The sequence below is a fragment of the Magnolia sinica genome, chromosome 3 (assembly GCF_029962835.1).
Source record: "Magnolia sinica isolate HGM2019 chromosome 3, MsV1, whole genome shotgun sequence".
Taxonomy (NCBI): Eukaryota; Viridiplantae; Streptophyta; class Magnoliopsida; order Magnoliales; family Magnoliaceae; genus Magnolia; species Magnolia sinica.
In genome coordinates this window covers 105,250,485-105,267,844 of record NC_080575.1, presented here as the reverse complement: position 1 = coordinate 105,267,844, position 17,360 = coordinate 105,250,485, and the positions used below count along the sequence as shown (strand labels likewise).

General features: G+C 37.0%; 1 protein-coding gene across 1 annotated transcript; it reads right to left on the bottom strand.

Moving 5' to 3' along the window:
* Positions 1-6,336: 6,336 nt before the first annotated feature.
* On the bottom strand, positions 6,337-9,006 carry LOC131239022 (MDIS1-interacting receptor like kinase 2-like). Its single transcript, XM_058236584.1, has one exon. It carries the CDS (start codon positions 8,989-8,991, stop codon positions 6,337-6,339), a length of 2,655 nt encoding a protein of 884 aa, XP_058092567.1. The 5' UTR covers positions 8,992-9,006.
* Between the last annotated feature and the right edge of the window lie 8,354 nt (positions 9,007-17,360).

The following is a 17,360-nucleotide window of genomic DNA, read 5'->3' as shown; positions in this document are numbered from 1 at the left end:
GAAATCTAAATTTTCCGTAAACATGGATTCCACACACTGAATTGCATGCATATCATAACAAGAAAACACCTTACCTACATTGGATGATTTTCACACAATAAACACACATAATAATAATGTCCTCGCCACTACACACCCCCAACCTCAATATATGATTTCCATCCACCCAACTATACCTTAAGATCCACCAGTCAACGTAATGTAAATGCGTGGAATGGTCCTGGAGAGAAGGAAGGCCGACCAATAGATAGCTCTTGAGCCACGTAGTGCATGGTTGGCCGAGAGTTTGGATCTAGCCGAATGCATGAAAGTGCCATGGACACCTCAAATAAGACTTCCTGTGCAATCTCAGCCATTGGATCCAAAAGACGTTGGTCCAATATATCCTTTAGCAGTGTATCACGTCTACTTGGTGATCACAGAGTAGATGAGCTCCCCAGGATGCCTTCCCATCATCACTTCAAGCGCCACCACACCAAAGCTATATACGTCGCATTTTTCAGTCACCCTCATTGTAAATGCAAGCTCTGCAAGAAAGAAGATTCTTCAGTCATTATCTTTTCTCCTTCTTAATCATTAATAGCTAAACTCTTAATCATGTATCAAAGTCACCCGGGTTTCTTAATCAAGGTTTCATATCTTTTAGTTTTTTGTGCTTGTTAAGCCCAAGACATCTTTATAAACTGTGCATATGCCAACTGAGAAGTATGTAGCACATCTGTGAGGTATTAAAGATGGGCCAAATTTTGGATGATCTTGCTAAAAAGTCAAGATAGTTCACTCGCCAGCCATGCTACATGTATACATTGTGTAATGTTGGCATTGATTTTTTCGAAAACTATCCATTGTTTTCATATGGTGGTGGCCCGCCTAATAAAGAACCAAATTAATCATTGTGTTGGGTGATCTGCATGGTTGGGCCTACCTTTACGTGTGCCTCAAGTGTCCCAAATGCATGAGAAGTTGGCATGTGTAAACCAGAGTGCATTGATGTGTCTATAAGTATTGTTGTAGCTACACATTTCATTTGCAAGGATTGGGTGATATGAGCATCGTTTCAAGAATTTTTCCAATCTTGGAACTTCTTTTGTTGCATGAGGCATTCACTGTGAGGGACATTATATCAACGATTTCGATCATAAAGCTGTTGAACCCCTGTACAACGAAGGAAACCCAACCATTCTCAGGGATCTCTTGGCTGAACATTGCAGAGGATGCCATATTTCCATATGCATCGTTTTCACATTTACTCATATGGGCCAGAAGCAATGAGCTTTTTCAATCATTTCTTAAATAGTGTAACTCATCCATGGTACCCATGTAAATCAATCCAGACCATCTGAAAACGTGGCCCCATATTGTAGATGGAGCAGATCTCAAAAATTACACTTATTGGAGGATTTTATCCAATCCCATCCAACTGGTGGCCAACAATGTACAGTTAAGAAAAATTGTCAGCACCACAAATTTAATAGCTTCAGAATGATCCCGTGATCATACAATTCTTATACAGTTTAAGTGAGGTACAACCAGTTTAAGATAAGCCTATATGTTTGTGATGAGATTCAAGGGTGTTTTGGTGATTTCTTATTATATTAGGTTTTTCTTTAGTTGCCAAAGGATAATTGCCTCTTTGGCTTTGCGTGTAACAGCACATTGTGGTTACTTTTATTAAAATTTAGCGTGTGTTGAATCCCTTTTGGCATGTGTTGCCTCTGGTTGAAACAGAGGAGATTGATTGATCAGTAGTCTTGACCAGTGGTCTGGTGGGAATCATTTCCACAGCGACTTCATCTTTGGAGACTATTCTACAACATTTCTAGCTAAAGATTTCAAAAGAATATGGATCTAGATCAGTCCACGTACGCATTTGCATTAACAAATGCATAGTTTTAGCTCAATATGGAGACAAAAATGTCCATATTCAGACCACTGTTGGAATGGCTACCATAATCTTGTCATCTGGGTATTTGTTCTCATAAGTCCTATCCACATGATGGCCCACCAAATCTATGATCCTGATCAATGCACAAAAGTGTCACAAGTGTGATGGAGTTTTTTTTTGTTTTTGGTTAGTATTGACATCATGAAATTCCAGGAAGCATGGATGTCATAGAAAACATTTCTCATACATCTTTGTGGGAAATGGGAAATAGAATTCCTCCTTTGACTTCTCGAATACAATCACCAACAAATGCATATTAAAAAAGTAAGAAATAAATAAACAGATCCAAAAGAAAAGGAAAATATAGTTGTCTCATTAAACTTGCTAAATTATGCTCTCGTGTAAAGTGCACAAAATGGCAGACCAATCGACTCGCCTGACCTAAATTCTGATTTCACGAGAAAATTTCCATGTCACAAGTAGACAATCAACTTGGCTGCATTTTATTTTTATTTTTTCAAAAGCAACTTGGCTGCATTTTAACGAAACTGGAAACCAAAAGGATTGCTTTCGTCGGTGGGCCTGAGTTTTTCAACATCAACATAGTGCTCGCAAATTAATTACACTTTGGACATTATGTGCAGGAGTGATTGATAATGAAAAAGGGAGAGAAAAAATCCCATCTAAGCCATGACAACAGCATAGCCATTCATAAAAGCTAATGCATGTGTACATGTTCGTGCACTCTTCTATGTATATGCGTTTGAACAGAATATTCAGTCTGTCCAAATTCCTAAACATTAATTTGCAGAGACGTATGTTAACAAAACAGTTAATATGTTAAACAGGAAGGAAAGGCCCTATGTCAACAAGGAAAAAGAGGTTTCGAATCCATGCTCCATGCATGCATGATTTTACATGTTAGCTACCACAAAAACTGGAGGCAGGTGGACCCAAATGGATTCGCAACCTAAGAAAAATATTACTGGTTGGATAATCTTAGCTGTCCGAACTGCCCACCTACAAATGAGTGGTATAAAAAAATGGTGGAAATGGCCAGCACTCCATACGAAATAGTTCAATTCGATAGGTATAGATTTATCTCGGCTTGCAAATTTTAGGATATGATCCATCCATGGTGAGTCCATGAGATGAATAGTCCAGATCAAGGATGCGATTAGGGTTAGAGATTAACAAAATTACCATATTAGGCTTCGATGAGACTGTGTTCTTCTCGGTCGCCCCTTTGGAGTGGGAGAGGAGAAACCTGCAACCTTTCTCCAACCCAACCACTCTGATGCTCTCTTTAGCCGTTTATATTTTGGTGTCCAAAGCTCTGTTGGCCTTCGGGCTTGGCCCACTTAAGACTCATATTAGGTTTGTAATTAGCCAGGTTTGGGCCAGGCCTACACGTATGATCCACGGCCCGCACCAGCCCTGCCAAGTAACCAAAACCTGAGCCCGAAATTTGGTTAGGCCCAAACTCTATGCTGCCCAGCCCAAATTTGTTAAAATCACTATTTTGCATTTAAATGTTGTTAATCTCTCTGTTGTTCAAGTGGGGCACAAATACACAATGAAATAGATGTCCAAAGAAGCGAAACCAGCTGTATGCATTCATGGAGAATGGGATACTTTGGGAGCAAATGAAATTAGGTGAGTCAATGACTTGAGCTCAGGCCCAAACCAAAAACTGAACGGCCCAAGCTTTGCCCATGGGCCAAGCTAGTATTTTCAAGCTGGATTCAAAGTAGAAATGGGCTCATGGAGCTCATGCAGGTCACCTTAATTTAAATATTAGGAATGTGGTCCAGCTTTGTTGTGAAATTATGTTAGTCCTGAGTGACTCATGTGTCCTTATTACTTTACATAATGGGTGAACAAAGCAGGCCGCATGAGCTCTTGAATCCTACCAATTATTCATGGAGTAGATTTAGTAGACACTTTGACTTGAGGTATAGTATAATTATCTTGAGTCACATTGCCGGAGTATGAAGTCGTTGCTCTTTTTTCTTTCTCTTTTCTTCTTATCCTTTTCAATTAACAAAACCACAATTGGTACCTTCTCTCACTAATAAATATACCCATTCTTCTCCTAATAATACGTTAGTAGAAAACTATTATTTCAAAAAGTATAACATCTCCTTCAAGGTAAATTCTTTGGTTTAGAAGACATTCAGTTAGAAGATAACCATCACACATACAATGAAACATTTTTATTCTTTCAACATACCTTTATAACAATTGGGTTTTGATCACCAATCCTAGAAGTCTACTATTTTTTAAGAGAAATGTAGGAGCACACCACCTGTAACTTTACTGATACAATAAAAACGATATACAAACATTCAAGTGGGAGCCACAAAGAAAGAGAAGCTTCACCTGAAAATCTACATTTTAGATAAACACCAATTCCACACACTAAAATTACGTACATATCATAGCAAGAAAAATACCTTCTCTACATACGATGATTTTCATACAATAAACACACAGTAATAATGTTCTTGCCACTACACACCCTCAACCTTGATGATTTTCATCCACCCAACTATACCTTAAGATCCATGACTTGATGTAATTTAAGTGCATGGAATGGCCCTGGAGAAAAGGAAGACCCACCAATAGACAACTCTTGAGCAACGTGGTGCATGGTTGGCCGAGTGTTTGGATCCAGCCGAATGCATGAAAGTGCCATGGACACCACAAATACGACTTCGTGTGCAACCACAGCCGTCGGGTCTGGGAGACGTTGGTCCAACATATCCTTTAGCAGTGTATCTTGTCTACTTGGTGGTGTCAGAGAGGAGATGAGCTCCCCAGGATGCCTTCCCATCATCGCTTCAAGTGCCACAATGCCAAAGCTATATACGTCGCATTTTTCAGTTACCCTCATTGTATATGCAAGCTCTGCAAGGAAGATTGGTTAAGTCATGATCATTTCTCATTCTTAATCGTTAATAGCTAAAGTCTTAATTATATATCAAACCTACCTCTATTTCTTAATCTAGATTTCATTTCTTCTAAGTTTTTGTGCTTGTTAACCCCAAGACATCTCTATAAACTGAGCATATGCCAAATAAGACATACTCAGCACATCTGAGAGGTGCAGAGATTTGGCCAAAGTTTTGGATGATCTTACTAAAAAGTCTGGATGGTCCATTGTTTCGCAAACATTGTGGACTGTTGGCAATTTTTTTCTAAAACTATCCATTGTTTTCACATGCATGGTAGTGGCCCGCACAATAAAAGAACCAAATTAATCATTGTGTTGGGTCATCTGCATGTCTGGGATTACCTTTATGTGTGCCTCGGGAATCCCAAACGCATGAAAAGTTGGCACGTGTAAACCAAGTCATTGATGTGTATGTAGGTATCCTTGTAGCTGCACATTTCATCGGCTAGGATTGGGTGCTATGGGCATTGTTTCAAGGATTTTCGATCTTGTAACTAGTTTTTTTGTGTGGGGCATTCACTATGTGGGACATCATATCAACGGTTTGGACCATAGAGCTGTCAAACCCTTGTGCAATGGAGGAAACCCAACCATCCTCTGGGATCTCTTGGCCGAGCATTGAAGCATGCCCTATTTCCGTATGCATCATTTCCACATTTATTTCCTTACGCATCATTTTCACATTTACTCGTATGGGCCAGAAGCAACTGAGTTTTTTCAATCATTTCTTAAAGTGATAACACATCCATCTATGCACTTGGAATATCTATGTAAGACATATATCCAGACAATCTAAAAGCATGGCCCATATTGTAGATGGAGTAGGTTCCAAAAATTATAGTTATTGGAGGATCCTATCCATCCAAATTTTTTTTTTAATTTATATATATATATATATATATATATATAAAGGTGGGCCCATGTCACTGATCTATTAATCACAGGCAACCAATTACAGACCTTCGGTTAGGGACCTACAAAAAGGGATGGTCCCCACCTATCATGAGACATTTACAAGAAACTATCCATCCAATTGGTTGCCGACAAATGTACGGTTAAGAAAAATGGTCAGCATCACAAATTTAATAGCTGATAAAATATGAATAATTTAGTTGGGTAATTCTTGAACTATGGTTAGTCTTACCATGCAACCACATTATCTCTACCATGCATAATGTAAAATGATGGACCACAAGTGTAGCAAAGAAAATACATTCTTATGTTTATCTTTTGCATTATTATATTAGTTTTGACTTTGGAGATTGTAAGAGTACAAACCCATGTATGTTTCTTTATAAGGCCTTTTACAGTTGTTGGACTAAGGAATCTTCTAGTTGCCCTAGATTCCAATATTTGACAACAGTATGTCAACTTATGCACAATCCTTAGTATGTAATTGCCAACAAAAAATAAAATAAAATAAAAGGTAAAGCTTAAGAAAAAATAAAGACCAATTGCAAATAAAACTTTTAAAGTTAGGAGAATGAATTAATAGCTAACCTGGAGCAATGTATCTGTAAGTGCCGGCGAGCGTAGTCCAATTGGACGAATCTGGTATCAACAATCTTGCAGTGCTGAAATCAGAGACACAGGCCTCAAGTTCCAAATTCAGCAGAACATTGTTGCTTGATAGGTCTCGATGGACAATTGGTTGGATGCAATCATGGTGCATGTAAGATAATGCATGGGCCACACCTTTAATAACCTTCACCCTTAAAGTCCAGTCCAACTCTACAGCTCCTCTATCGTTGCTTAGGATGCTAGCCAAGCTTCCCCTTTCCATGTACTCATAGACTAGGAATGAAAATTGAGCATGGGAACAAAAACCATAAAGCTTTACAATGTTGCGATGGCGAATTTCTGTTAATGTTCGAATCTCATTTTTAAAACTTCTTTGATCGGATTGATCCCCACCTTCAAGTGGGTGAAGTTTCTTCACAGCTACTACTTGGCCTGATGGTAGATTTGCTTTGTAAACTTTTCCATATCCTCCAGTTCCGATGCAGTATTTGTCGTCGAAACCCTCTATCGCTTCCACAATCTGTTCAAATGCAACAATCCCATCATAATTCCATATTGAAAATGGATTTCTGCTGCTCCTTTCAAGAACCTCCTCTTTATTTCTTTGTCTTTGATAATAAATGGAAGAAACGCCGACGACCATAAATAAAAGAAATGAGGCTGCCAAGAGTGGAAGAACAATGGAGATGAGGACTTGGCGGCCTTTCTTTGCATCACCATGCCTTATTGAAGGGGCGCTGCAGGGTCTCAAACCTTGCATTTCACCACATAAACCTTTGTTTTTTATGAATGCCGTTGCAGGAAACTTCTGAAAGTTTTTGTTGTTGGGAAGAGGACCTTCCAAAGCATTGTATGAAAAATCAATAGATTGCAAGCTGATCATTGCTTCAAAAGAATGTGGAATGGAGCCCGACAACATGTTGTGGGAGACGTTTAACTTTTCCAGCACATGCAATTTCCCAAGTTGTGGTGATATCTCTCCATTGAGCGAGTTATGACTGAGATCTAGTAAATCCTGTAAGTATACTAGGTTACCAATTTGAAATGGAATGCTTCCATTCAAATCATTTTCGCTCAATTTCAGATATCGGAGTTTGGAGCAATCCCCTAATTGAGGTGGTATTGGACCACTTAGGCGATTCATTGACAAGTCAAGAACCTCCAAATTGGAGAGTTTTCCAATCTCTTTTGGTACCTGACCAGAAAGTTGGTTATCATTTAAACTCAAGTTGAACAAATAAGTTAGCCTCTCAAATTCCTTTGGAATCTCTCCTTCTAGATGGTTCGAAGAAAGACCAAGTACTCGTAGCTGCTTCAATTGCCCAATCTCAGGAGGAATTCTACCTGTGATCCTGTTCCCAGATAACTGTAGCCTTGTCAAATTTCGGCATTCTCCCCAGTTGGGTGAGAGTTCACCAAACAACCCATTGTAGCTGACATCCATGTATGTGAGATGTGGGTATACACCAAAGGCTTCTGATACATTTCCAATGAGTTGGTTTCCTTCAAGACTCACAAAGGTTAACCTAGTGCAATTTTTGAGGCTTTTTGGGATCTCACCAGTTAAATGGTTGTCAAATGCTTTAAGGACTTCAAGCTTGGTCAAGTTCCCCAAAGTGGAAGGGATAAAACCTGTTAGAAGGTTACTAAACAGGTCAAGCATGATGAGATTTACCAAATTCCCAACTTCTGGAGGAATTGAACCAGAGATTCGATTATTGAAGAGGAACATACCTGTAAGGTTTCTCAAATTACCTAAACTGGGAGGAATTGGACCAGTCAGACTGTTATTTGACAACGACAACTCAACCAAATTCTTGAGATTTCCTAATTTTGCGGGAATTGAACCAGAAATTTGATTGTCAAAGAGGTAGAGGATTGTCAGCCTGGTCAAGTCACCTAAAGATGGAGGAATTGGCCCACTAAGATGATTCATGCATAAACTTAACCTAGTCAGACTCTGCAGATTCCCTATTTCTAGAGGTATTGAACCACTGATTTTATTTCCCCAAAGGCGTAGGATCTGGAGATGTTTAAGCAGGCCGATTTGAGATGGAATTTTCCCAGTGAGTTGATTTTTCTGGAACTGAAGGGAGGTGAGTTTGGTCCAGTTGGTGAAGAAACTTGGAGCTAGTTCGCCTCTTATTTCATTAGATGAGATGTCGATCTCTGAAAGGTGAGAAAGGTTAGCCATTGAAAGTGGTAGAACTCCAGAGAGATTATTCATTGAGATATCGAGGGAGACGAGTCTAGAAAGAGTGACAATATCAGCTGGGATGGTTCCAGTAAGGAAGTTTCCACTGAGATTAAGATGGAGGAGGTTTGGAAATGAGGGGAAGCTCAAGTTATCTAGCTTACCTTGCAAGCCGGCATTAGGTAAGTTTATCTCTGTTACACTTCTGAGACTGTTGCATGAGATCCCAATCCATTTGCATGGAGAGATTGTTATGGTGCTAGCATTAGTGGAAGGAAGCAACCATGAATGGAGAGCTTGTGATTGCAGGAGGCTGTCTTTCCATTTCATTAGAGTCTCTGCTTCTCTGAAGGTGGATGTTGTAACTACATTGGAAGAAAGAAAGGCTGACAATATAAGCAGAAGAGAGAAGGAGAGAGATGTTTCAATGGCCATTGCTGTTATAGCCTATGTTGTGATAAAAATGGATATGCTTAATTTATAGTCGAAGGTTTGATACTGTTTTTGAGTCAGTCAAATCATCCTCAGTTCTTCCTTGAACGACAAAACAAAGGCCGAATCGAGCACGAGCTATGTTGTATGAATGCTTGAAAAGTTCAGCAGAAGTCAACAATAAGTAGATTTGGTCTTGCTTTCCAGGCCGGCTTTTCCACTAATAATACAAGGCCTTTCATGTTGAGCCGGCATTTATAAAAAATAAGACCGATCCAGAATATAGGTGGGCCACACACCACAGGGAACAGTTGTGATGGGGACACCCATTTCTAAATACTTTCAGATTTTGTACTAGGCTCCTGTGTTTTGTATATGTCATCCAATCCATTCATAAGATGAGCCCCACAAGGATGGATGTTGTCATGAAACTTTAGGTCATTCCAAACTTACGCGGGCCACACAATGTGATATTATTGGTTTTAGGCAGGAGTTTACAGGGTGTGCATGGCTACCTGAGTTTTGGGTTGAGCTGAGTTTTCAGCGACATGAACGTGATGGGGGCAGACATGATGGATGGCGTGGATGTCAAGAAAAGATTATGGGCCCCACCTTGATGTTTGTGAGAAATCCACCCCATCCATCTGTTTTTCCAGATCAAGTTCGTATATGAGCCCAAACATAAGGCAGATTCAAAACTCAAGTGGGCTGCACGACTGGAAAAGTAAGGATAGAATGTCCACCATTGAAACATTCTGGGGCCACAAGTTTTGAATCAGGCTAATAGTTTTGTAATTTTCAGTTCATAACCGTAGGGAGGACCTCATGAACGGTATGAATGGGGTTTGAACGGCAGGCATTTTTTGGAGCATGTTCCAGCACGATTCGGGGAATAGGATGGACGGAATGGATTTCTCACTAATATCAGTGTGGATCGGGCTTGGACTGGAGTGATCGGGCTCGGACTTAAATTTCATGCCTTTTCTAAATCAGGCTGGACTTGACTTGAACGTCCACAAGTCTGTCGTATTAGCCGGCCGTTGGAGTTCAAAAAATGCAATTTGAAATTTCTTCCACATCTTACATCAGAGCAGGGAAAGTTTAAAGAGGACGGAAATGTTATTTCACGCATAGGCAAAAGTGTCGCCGGCTAGGTTGGGCCCCACCTGGTATTTTTGTGAATCTCACCCTGCCTAATTCTAGGTTGGGCTCAGGACCTGAAAAATCAGCCCCAACCATTTGTTAGGTACACACTACTAGAAATAGTGTTCATGATAACACTTACCCTTCAAACTATTTACCTTTGTATGGCCTACCTCAATAATAAATGGGTATGATATTTGGGCCTTAGTTAGGTGTGGTATTTAATGGTTGGAGTGGATTTTATATAATCAGCATGGTGGGCCCTGTAAATATCAAGTGTGGACATCTCTCTTTCAATTGTTTTCCTTTGTGTGGCCCACCAAAATCACAGGTCAACTAGAGTTTTAGCAATGAGCATAACGTAAGATTATACATCTAATGGACGGAGTGGATCTTACATACACATCACAGTAGATACATCACTGCGGTTGGGTGCCTCAAGGATATTATTTCATATGATTTTCCAAAAGCTGGTCGTAGCTTGGGTGGGGCCGCGCTTTGTTGTTGATTTGAAATCCACTAACGTGTGCTACACCATGTTGAGCCATGGCCCAAAAACTCCATCATTATTTCAAGTGGGCCACATGATTTGAAATAGTATAGAGGACAATGCTCACCCATAGTTTCCCTTCGTTTAGCTCACCTGTGTCACGGATGCAGTTGATTTTTGCACCCGATGCCTAAATGTTGGTGTGGCAGTTAGAGTGGATTTTATATGATCACCATGATAGTCCTTGTAAGAATCAAGGGTGGACATCTCTCTTGCAATTGTTTTCTCTGGTGTGGCCCACCTGAAACATAGGTTAGCCTGGGTTTTTTTTTTTCACTTAGCCTAATGTGAGATTGTACATCAAATGGTTGCAGTAGATATTACATACACGTCGTTGTGGGCCCCATAAAAATCTGCTTTCTTTGTATTTCTATTAGTGAAAAAGCTTGGAGAGGTAGGTCCACCCGATTTTTATGGGGCCTACTACCATAACATGGCAGGTAGAATCCACTTTAACTATTAGATGTATAATTCTACATTATGACCATGGTTAAAAACTCATGATGACCCTTGATTCAGACAGGTAACACCAAGGAAAACAGTTAGGAGAGAGATGTCCACTCTCACCATGATTACATAAAATTCACTCCAAAACTTAGGCCTGTGCCCAAACACTTGGCCCATTCATTACTTAGTGGGTCACACAAAAGGAAACAATTTAGAGGACAAGTGTTACCTTGTACACGGTTTCCAATCATGTGATCCATCAAAAACATAAACTAGGTTGATTTTTGAGCCCTAACCCTAAAATATGGTGAAACACCTACTCGTGAGGGTGGATTTCCCATAAAAACCTTAGTGAGGCTCACCCAAGCCAAAAATCTCTGTGGGTTCAGACTTTCTTTTAATACCTAAAATATGGTGATTCCACCATTCCACCTCTGATCCACGTTTCCCATCTCCTCAACCATCTCCCTTTGCCTCTCTCTCATCCAACCCACTCCTCCCATCTCTCTTCTGCGCTCCAATGGACCACACCCTTACCACCATTGCGCAAAGTGTGAGCGCACCCAAACCTTCCTTTATTTTACAAAAATTCTTGAGGGCTCCGCCCAGGCCATTCTGGAATGGGATTATCGGATCTCATGGTATTTGGCTTGCCTAAAGAGCTTCTTGTTATAGATACAAAAATATTATAGGACAGGCTCCGAATGTGAGAGAATTGTACATGACTTTTCAATTTGAAGCCATCTCAATTACTTGGAATATATATTAAAATATAAATAAGGTGTGTTGCTTCCATAGCATAGTGGCAGAGAGCTTGCTTTGTATGGGAGCTTTATACTTCATATATTCATTCTCTCTATTTCATTTTATTTTCATTTCTCATTTTTTTCCTTATAATCTTAATTGTATTCAACTAAAATAGATATAGTTATATATAATTATTTCAAATGTAATGACTAGGAGGATCTCCTTATGATCTTTATTGCATTCAACTAATATATGAATATCGTTATATATAATTATTTCAAATGTAACGATTAGGAGGATCTCTTAACGCCTTCTTACATAATATAACCGAGAGTTTAATGTTGTGTTCAGATAAAATAAATGCTCCTAATTAAAGAGAATTTATTGATTCCCTCCAAACTGGGTCCCACTGAAATTTTGAAGATTTCTTTTTCATTTCACAATCCTGCTTCTCAATATTATTAATCATGTTTGGTGGCCACTCATTTTTTTTATGCATATTTCTTTAGAAAAATATCCATTCTTGCACAGTACAACACAGTTTTATGTTGTGTTTGGTAAGGATGAATCACTTTTTAAATAAATAAATAAATAATCCTTTTAACTCTCCTTATTAGCTCCTGTCAAAATTTTCACCTTTTTATTTTATCATTTCAGTTCCATTTACTATTTTTCTTAGGCATGTTTGGTGGTCACTCTTAATTTTTTTTTAATGCATGTTTCTTTATGAAAACTTACTTTCATAAATTTGATTTTATTTTGAAAGGTTGTTTGGCTGGCATGGTCTGTTTTTTCCATTTTCATAGTCATTGCTCAGTATTGGACAATCAAAATGTTTATTTATATGTTTTCTGTTAAGAAATAGAAATCAAAGATGATAACTACAAGAAAGATTATTTGGATCACTAATTGGACTTATTATGATCAAAATGGACCGTCCATTTTTGGTGTATGATTGGATTCTTAGGATTGTCAAGTGTTATAGGAAAGTCACGTCCCTCCTGAATCCAAATGATCCCATAATGAATCAGCTAATTTAGATTCAACAACATGGACCGTCCTGCTGTTCCATCAAGCATGATCTAGGTCGTTAATTAATATGTAAAAGGTACCACTTCTACAAGAATTTTAATGGCCTCTGTCGGTATAAATGTGAGTTAGGAATAACAGTTGAGATTTTAAAACACAAGTGTGCACACACATATATAGTATATAGTGAAGATGATATTAATCATTGATAGATTAGTCACAAGAATGATTTAGGTTGGGATCTGAAAAATGAGAGACATGCTTACACACACACACACACACACACACACACAAAATGGAGGGGTATGCCCCCTCACCTGTTTATATTATATTTGTATCGTTGTTTACAATGTATTTTCTCTTTTATTCATTGGTCTTATGTTAAGTGGCTTTATTTATATAAGAGTATTTTTGTACATTATGTTCTTTTTAGGGTTGATATGTATTATTGTTTTCTTTAAAAATTTGACATTAAAGTAAATCTTCTCAATTTAGAGTTTTATTATGTGTAGTGATTTCTCGTAGTTTTCTACAAAACCTATTATAATATTAGAAGGGACGGTTTAAGAAGATCAAATCTACTATATATTCTTCGTGATTTGTTCATTATATGGTGATAAGTCTTTTTTTCGAATTTCGTGGTTTCCTTTTGATGTTCTCGGATGTTGTATATTCATACGGATTTGGTTTTAAAAAAAAAAAAAAAAACTCCTAACAAGACAAAAATAGAGCTAAGAAACCTCAAAAAAGTATATATAATAGGATTTTGGAAAGGCACTTGTGAATTTCCAATACTTGACATGTGTAACAAAAATGGGATCTTGAACGGTGGGGATTTAGGTCCAAAACTCTAAATGGGCAACACCACATGAAAAGTAGGGATGAAAAGGCTATGATTGGGCCAACCGTTAGGGCTATCAACCGGTCAGGCCTGAGGTTGGCTTCGGCCTGAATTTTGAACTATTTGGGATGAGTTTATTCAAAATTCTGATTTTGCCTGGCCCAGGCTCATTAATTTTTCCGATCACTATGATGGTTATATTCCATCCAATTCAATCATTACATGACTCCCATAAAGATGATGAAAGTAAAACACATATTAGCCTCAGACAACTTTTGTAGGCCTTGAGAAGGTTTGGATGTTGGGCATTCAATCCATCTTTTTGGTGACCATTTGATGTTTGGATTTGTCTCATTTTTTTGCCCACCTAATAACATGAGATGGAGAAATCGATGAATGGAGGGGCGTCATACAAATCTCATTGGACCCATGATGCGTTGGGTTACATGGTTCTGCCTAAAAAAATGACCCTGTGGTGAGAAATGCACTCACAAGTAGCCAAGCTGGCACTACACCAAAATTGCAGAATTGTGACGGATTTTGCGACGAATTTGATCCGTCATAAAAGTGGCTTGATTTAATGACGAACTTGATCCGTCGCTAAAGGTAAATGTCCGTTGCTGAAACCCTCTCCAAATAAAGGTTAACAAGTCGCGGAATTTAACGACGGACAAAAATCCATCGCTAAAATCAATTTTGCAACGGATTTTAGTTGCATTTGATCATGGTCCGTCGTAAAATGACTTTTCCCCAAAACTTTTTTCTTAGAATTTGGTGAAATTTTCTATTTTATTGTAGTCTAAGAAATGTTTTTTAATAAAATTTCAATGTTTACTTGTACATATTTGTATCTCAGATTATTTTTTATCAATTGATTAAATGTAAAGAATTTTTTATTTTGTTTTTATATCAAATGAGTGAAAATTATTATTATCTTTTTTTTTAAGAAAACTATTACTTAAATGATTTGTAATATCATATGAAAAAGAACATTGAGAAGTTTAAAAATTTTAACAATGTTTGAAAAAAAAAATGAGATTTTGAAAAAGAAAAACCTTGATTTAATAAAAATCTATTTTTTGGAAAAAGAAAATGAATATTTAATAATTAAAGTGATAATTTTGAAAAAAAAAAAGAATTTGACTTCGAGAAAAAAAATGATATCTTAAAAAAGAAAATTATAAAGAAAAAAAATATGAAAATTTTGACAACTTCGAAAAAGTAAAATATTTTGAAAAAGAAAATGAGAGTTGCTATTTTGAAAAAAAAATAAAATTGAGAAGTTTGATAGGAATTGACTAGTTTTTTTTAAAAAAATTATATTTTATAAAAAATGGAGAAGTTTGAAAGAATTGAAAATTTCAAGATAAAACGAGATTAAAGAATCGATACTTTAACAAAAAAAAAAGACATTTTGAAAAGTAAAATAAAGAAGTTGAAAAAATTTGTGATATTGAAAAATAATGAAAATATTTGAAAATTGAAGTTAAAAGAAAAGGTGATTTATAAAAACACTAAGATTTTGAAAAAAAAAATATGTCATTTTGAAAAAGAAAATTGGAAAGTTGAAAACAAAATGGTGCTTTTGAAGAAAAAAAAATCGACATCTTGAAATTTTTGAGAAAAAAAAAAATTTGAGATTTTGAAAATAAAAATTCAAATTTTGTATTTAAAATTTTATTTTTTTTTGAAATGTTTGATAATAAAAACGATATTTTGTTAAAAGTTTTGAAAGAAAAATTAAGAATAAAAAAATATATTTTTTGAAAAATAAAATGTAATTTTTAAATGGAAATAGAGATTTATCCGTGGAAAAAAAAAACATTTTTTACTAAATTAGTGGGCACATCCATAATTGAACCTTTAACCATTTATGCGCATAAAGATTCACTTGTGAAAAAAATGATAGCCCAAGTTTAATGAAATGTAATTGGGACGTACTAATTTTGATATGAACAGTAAAGTATGTTCGAAACGTAAGTGATAATTAGGATAGAGACCAAAAATCAGCTCAATATGACTTAAAACAAATCAGTTGCATCCAAAACACTCTTTAAATGGGATGATCAATTTGTCTAGATCTAGATTGATTTTGGACAATTTGAACTGACCATAAATTCAAATATGACCATTGGATTGTAAGATATGGCCCATCATATTGTTGATCAATCTTGTCCACCCAATATCTTTCTCATCTGAAACCCGATCGTGGCAAGTGACTAGTTAAATCGGAGTTTGAATATAATAAAATTTGCATTTTCAATAAATTGAGATTTTTTTTAAAAAAAAGATTTAAAATTGATAATGATTGAGAAAGATTCAAATTTTGAAAAAGAAAATGAGATTTTAAAAAATATGAGATTTTTGGCAAAAATTAGACATTTTGAAAATGAAAAATGGGATGTTTTAAAAATAAAATTGTGATTTTTGAAAAAAAAAAGTTCAAAAGTTTGAAGAAAATTTAACACTGTTAAAAATGAAGTGATTTAAAAATAAAATAAAATTGATATGTATTGTTGAGGTCAAAATCTAGACCACCATCCATTCAATGCAGCGAACCCCCGAAGTATCTCGTTCCTATACAAAAGGGTGAGCAAAGGAGACCCTGGCTCAGCCGAGGGACCCTCTGATGCCTAAGTCAGGCTAAGGAATCTAGGACTAAGTTGAATGTAGAGAGAGGGTGCGAGATGTTGCGTACCTGTAACAATGGGGTCCCCTGGTATTTTATACATGTGGTTTAGATGATTCACATCCGTTAATCTCGGCATGATTCACTCAATCAATGGGATATTATGATCGCAAAGATATTATCCGCAATCTTTGGATCGCATGGCGTATCATGTCCTAATGGCGTGTATCTTTGGGCGAAATCGTCGGCACGTCTATCACGCCCCAAACCCAGAAATCAGATTCACAGGAATCCCGATCGCCGAATCCGGTGCCGACAGCCTCCGTAGTACCCCATTCTCGGTTCCGAGTACCCATATGCTAGGTTTCGATCATGGGATCTTACAAAGGAGGATTTTTCAACGTACATTTATCTCATAAGAAGTATAACCATAAGTTTACCCAAATCACAAAGGCAACATCATCATCATCACATATCCACTAATATAGACATTTAAATACAATGCTGAAAGGAAAATACATATGTCAAAATCAAAGCTCCAGAAGTCAACTACATACTCCAAGCTCCACGCTGCTGCAACCTAACATCACCTGCAAGCATCTATCGTGCATAAGCTTATAAAAAGCTTAGAGAGTGGTGTACGTGTATGTACAAGGTAAGTGTCAAGTATTCAATACAGTGTCATAATCATACAATATCAGAAATACTAGTAAGATCATGAATCATAAGATATTAGAATAAGCAGAAATACTGACAAATCCATAAGTCATACAATTTCAAAGTACGTAATACAGATCAGCTATATAAATGAGGATCTATAAAGAGCCAAGTATCAGATGCCGAGGATGCAATGCAATATACAATTTTTGATGTGTTCACGAATACCGTCAGTCATATCTAGGTCATATAAATGCAGAAACACAGTAACTCAAAATGTCATATGCCGCGGATGTAATGCAATATACCGTGTGAATGGGATGACCATG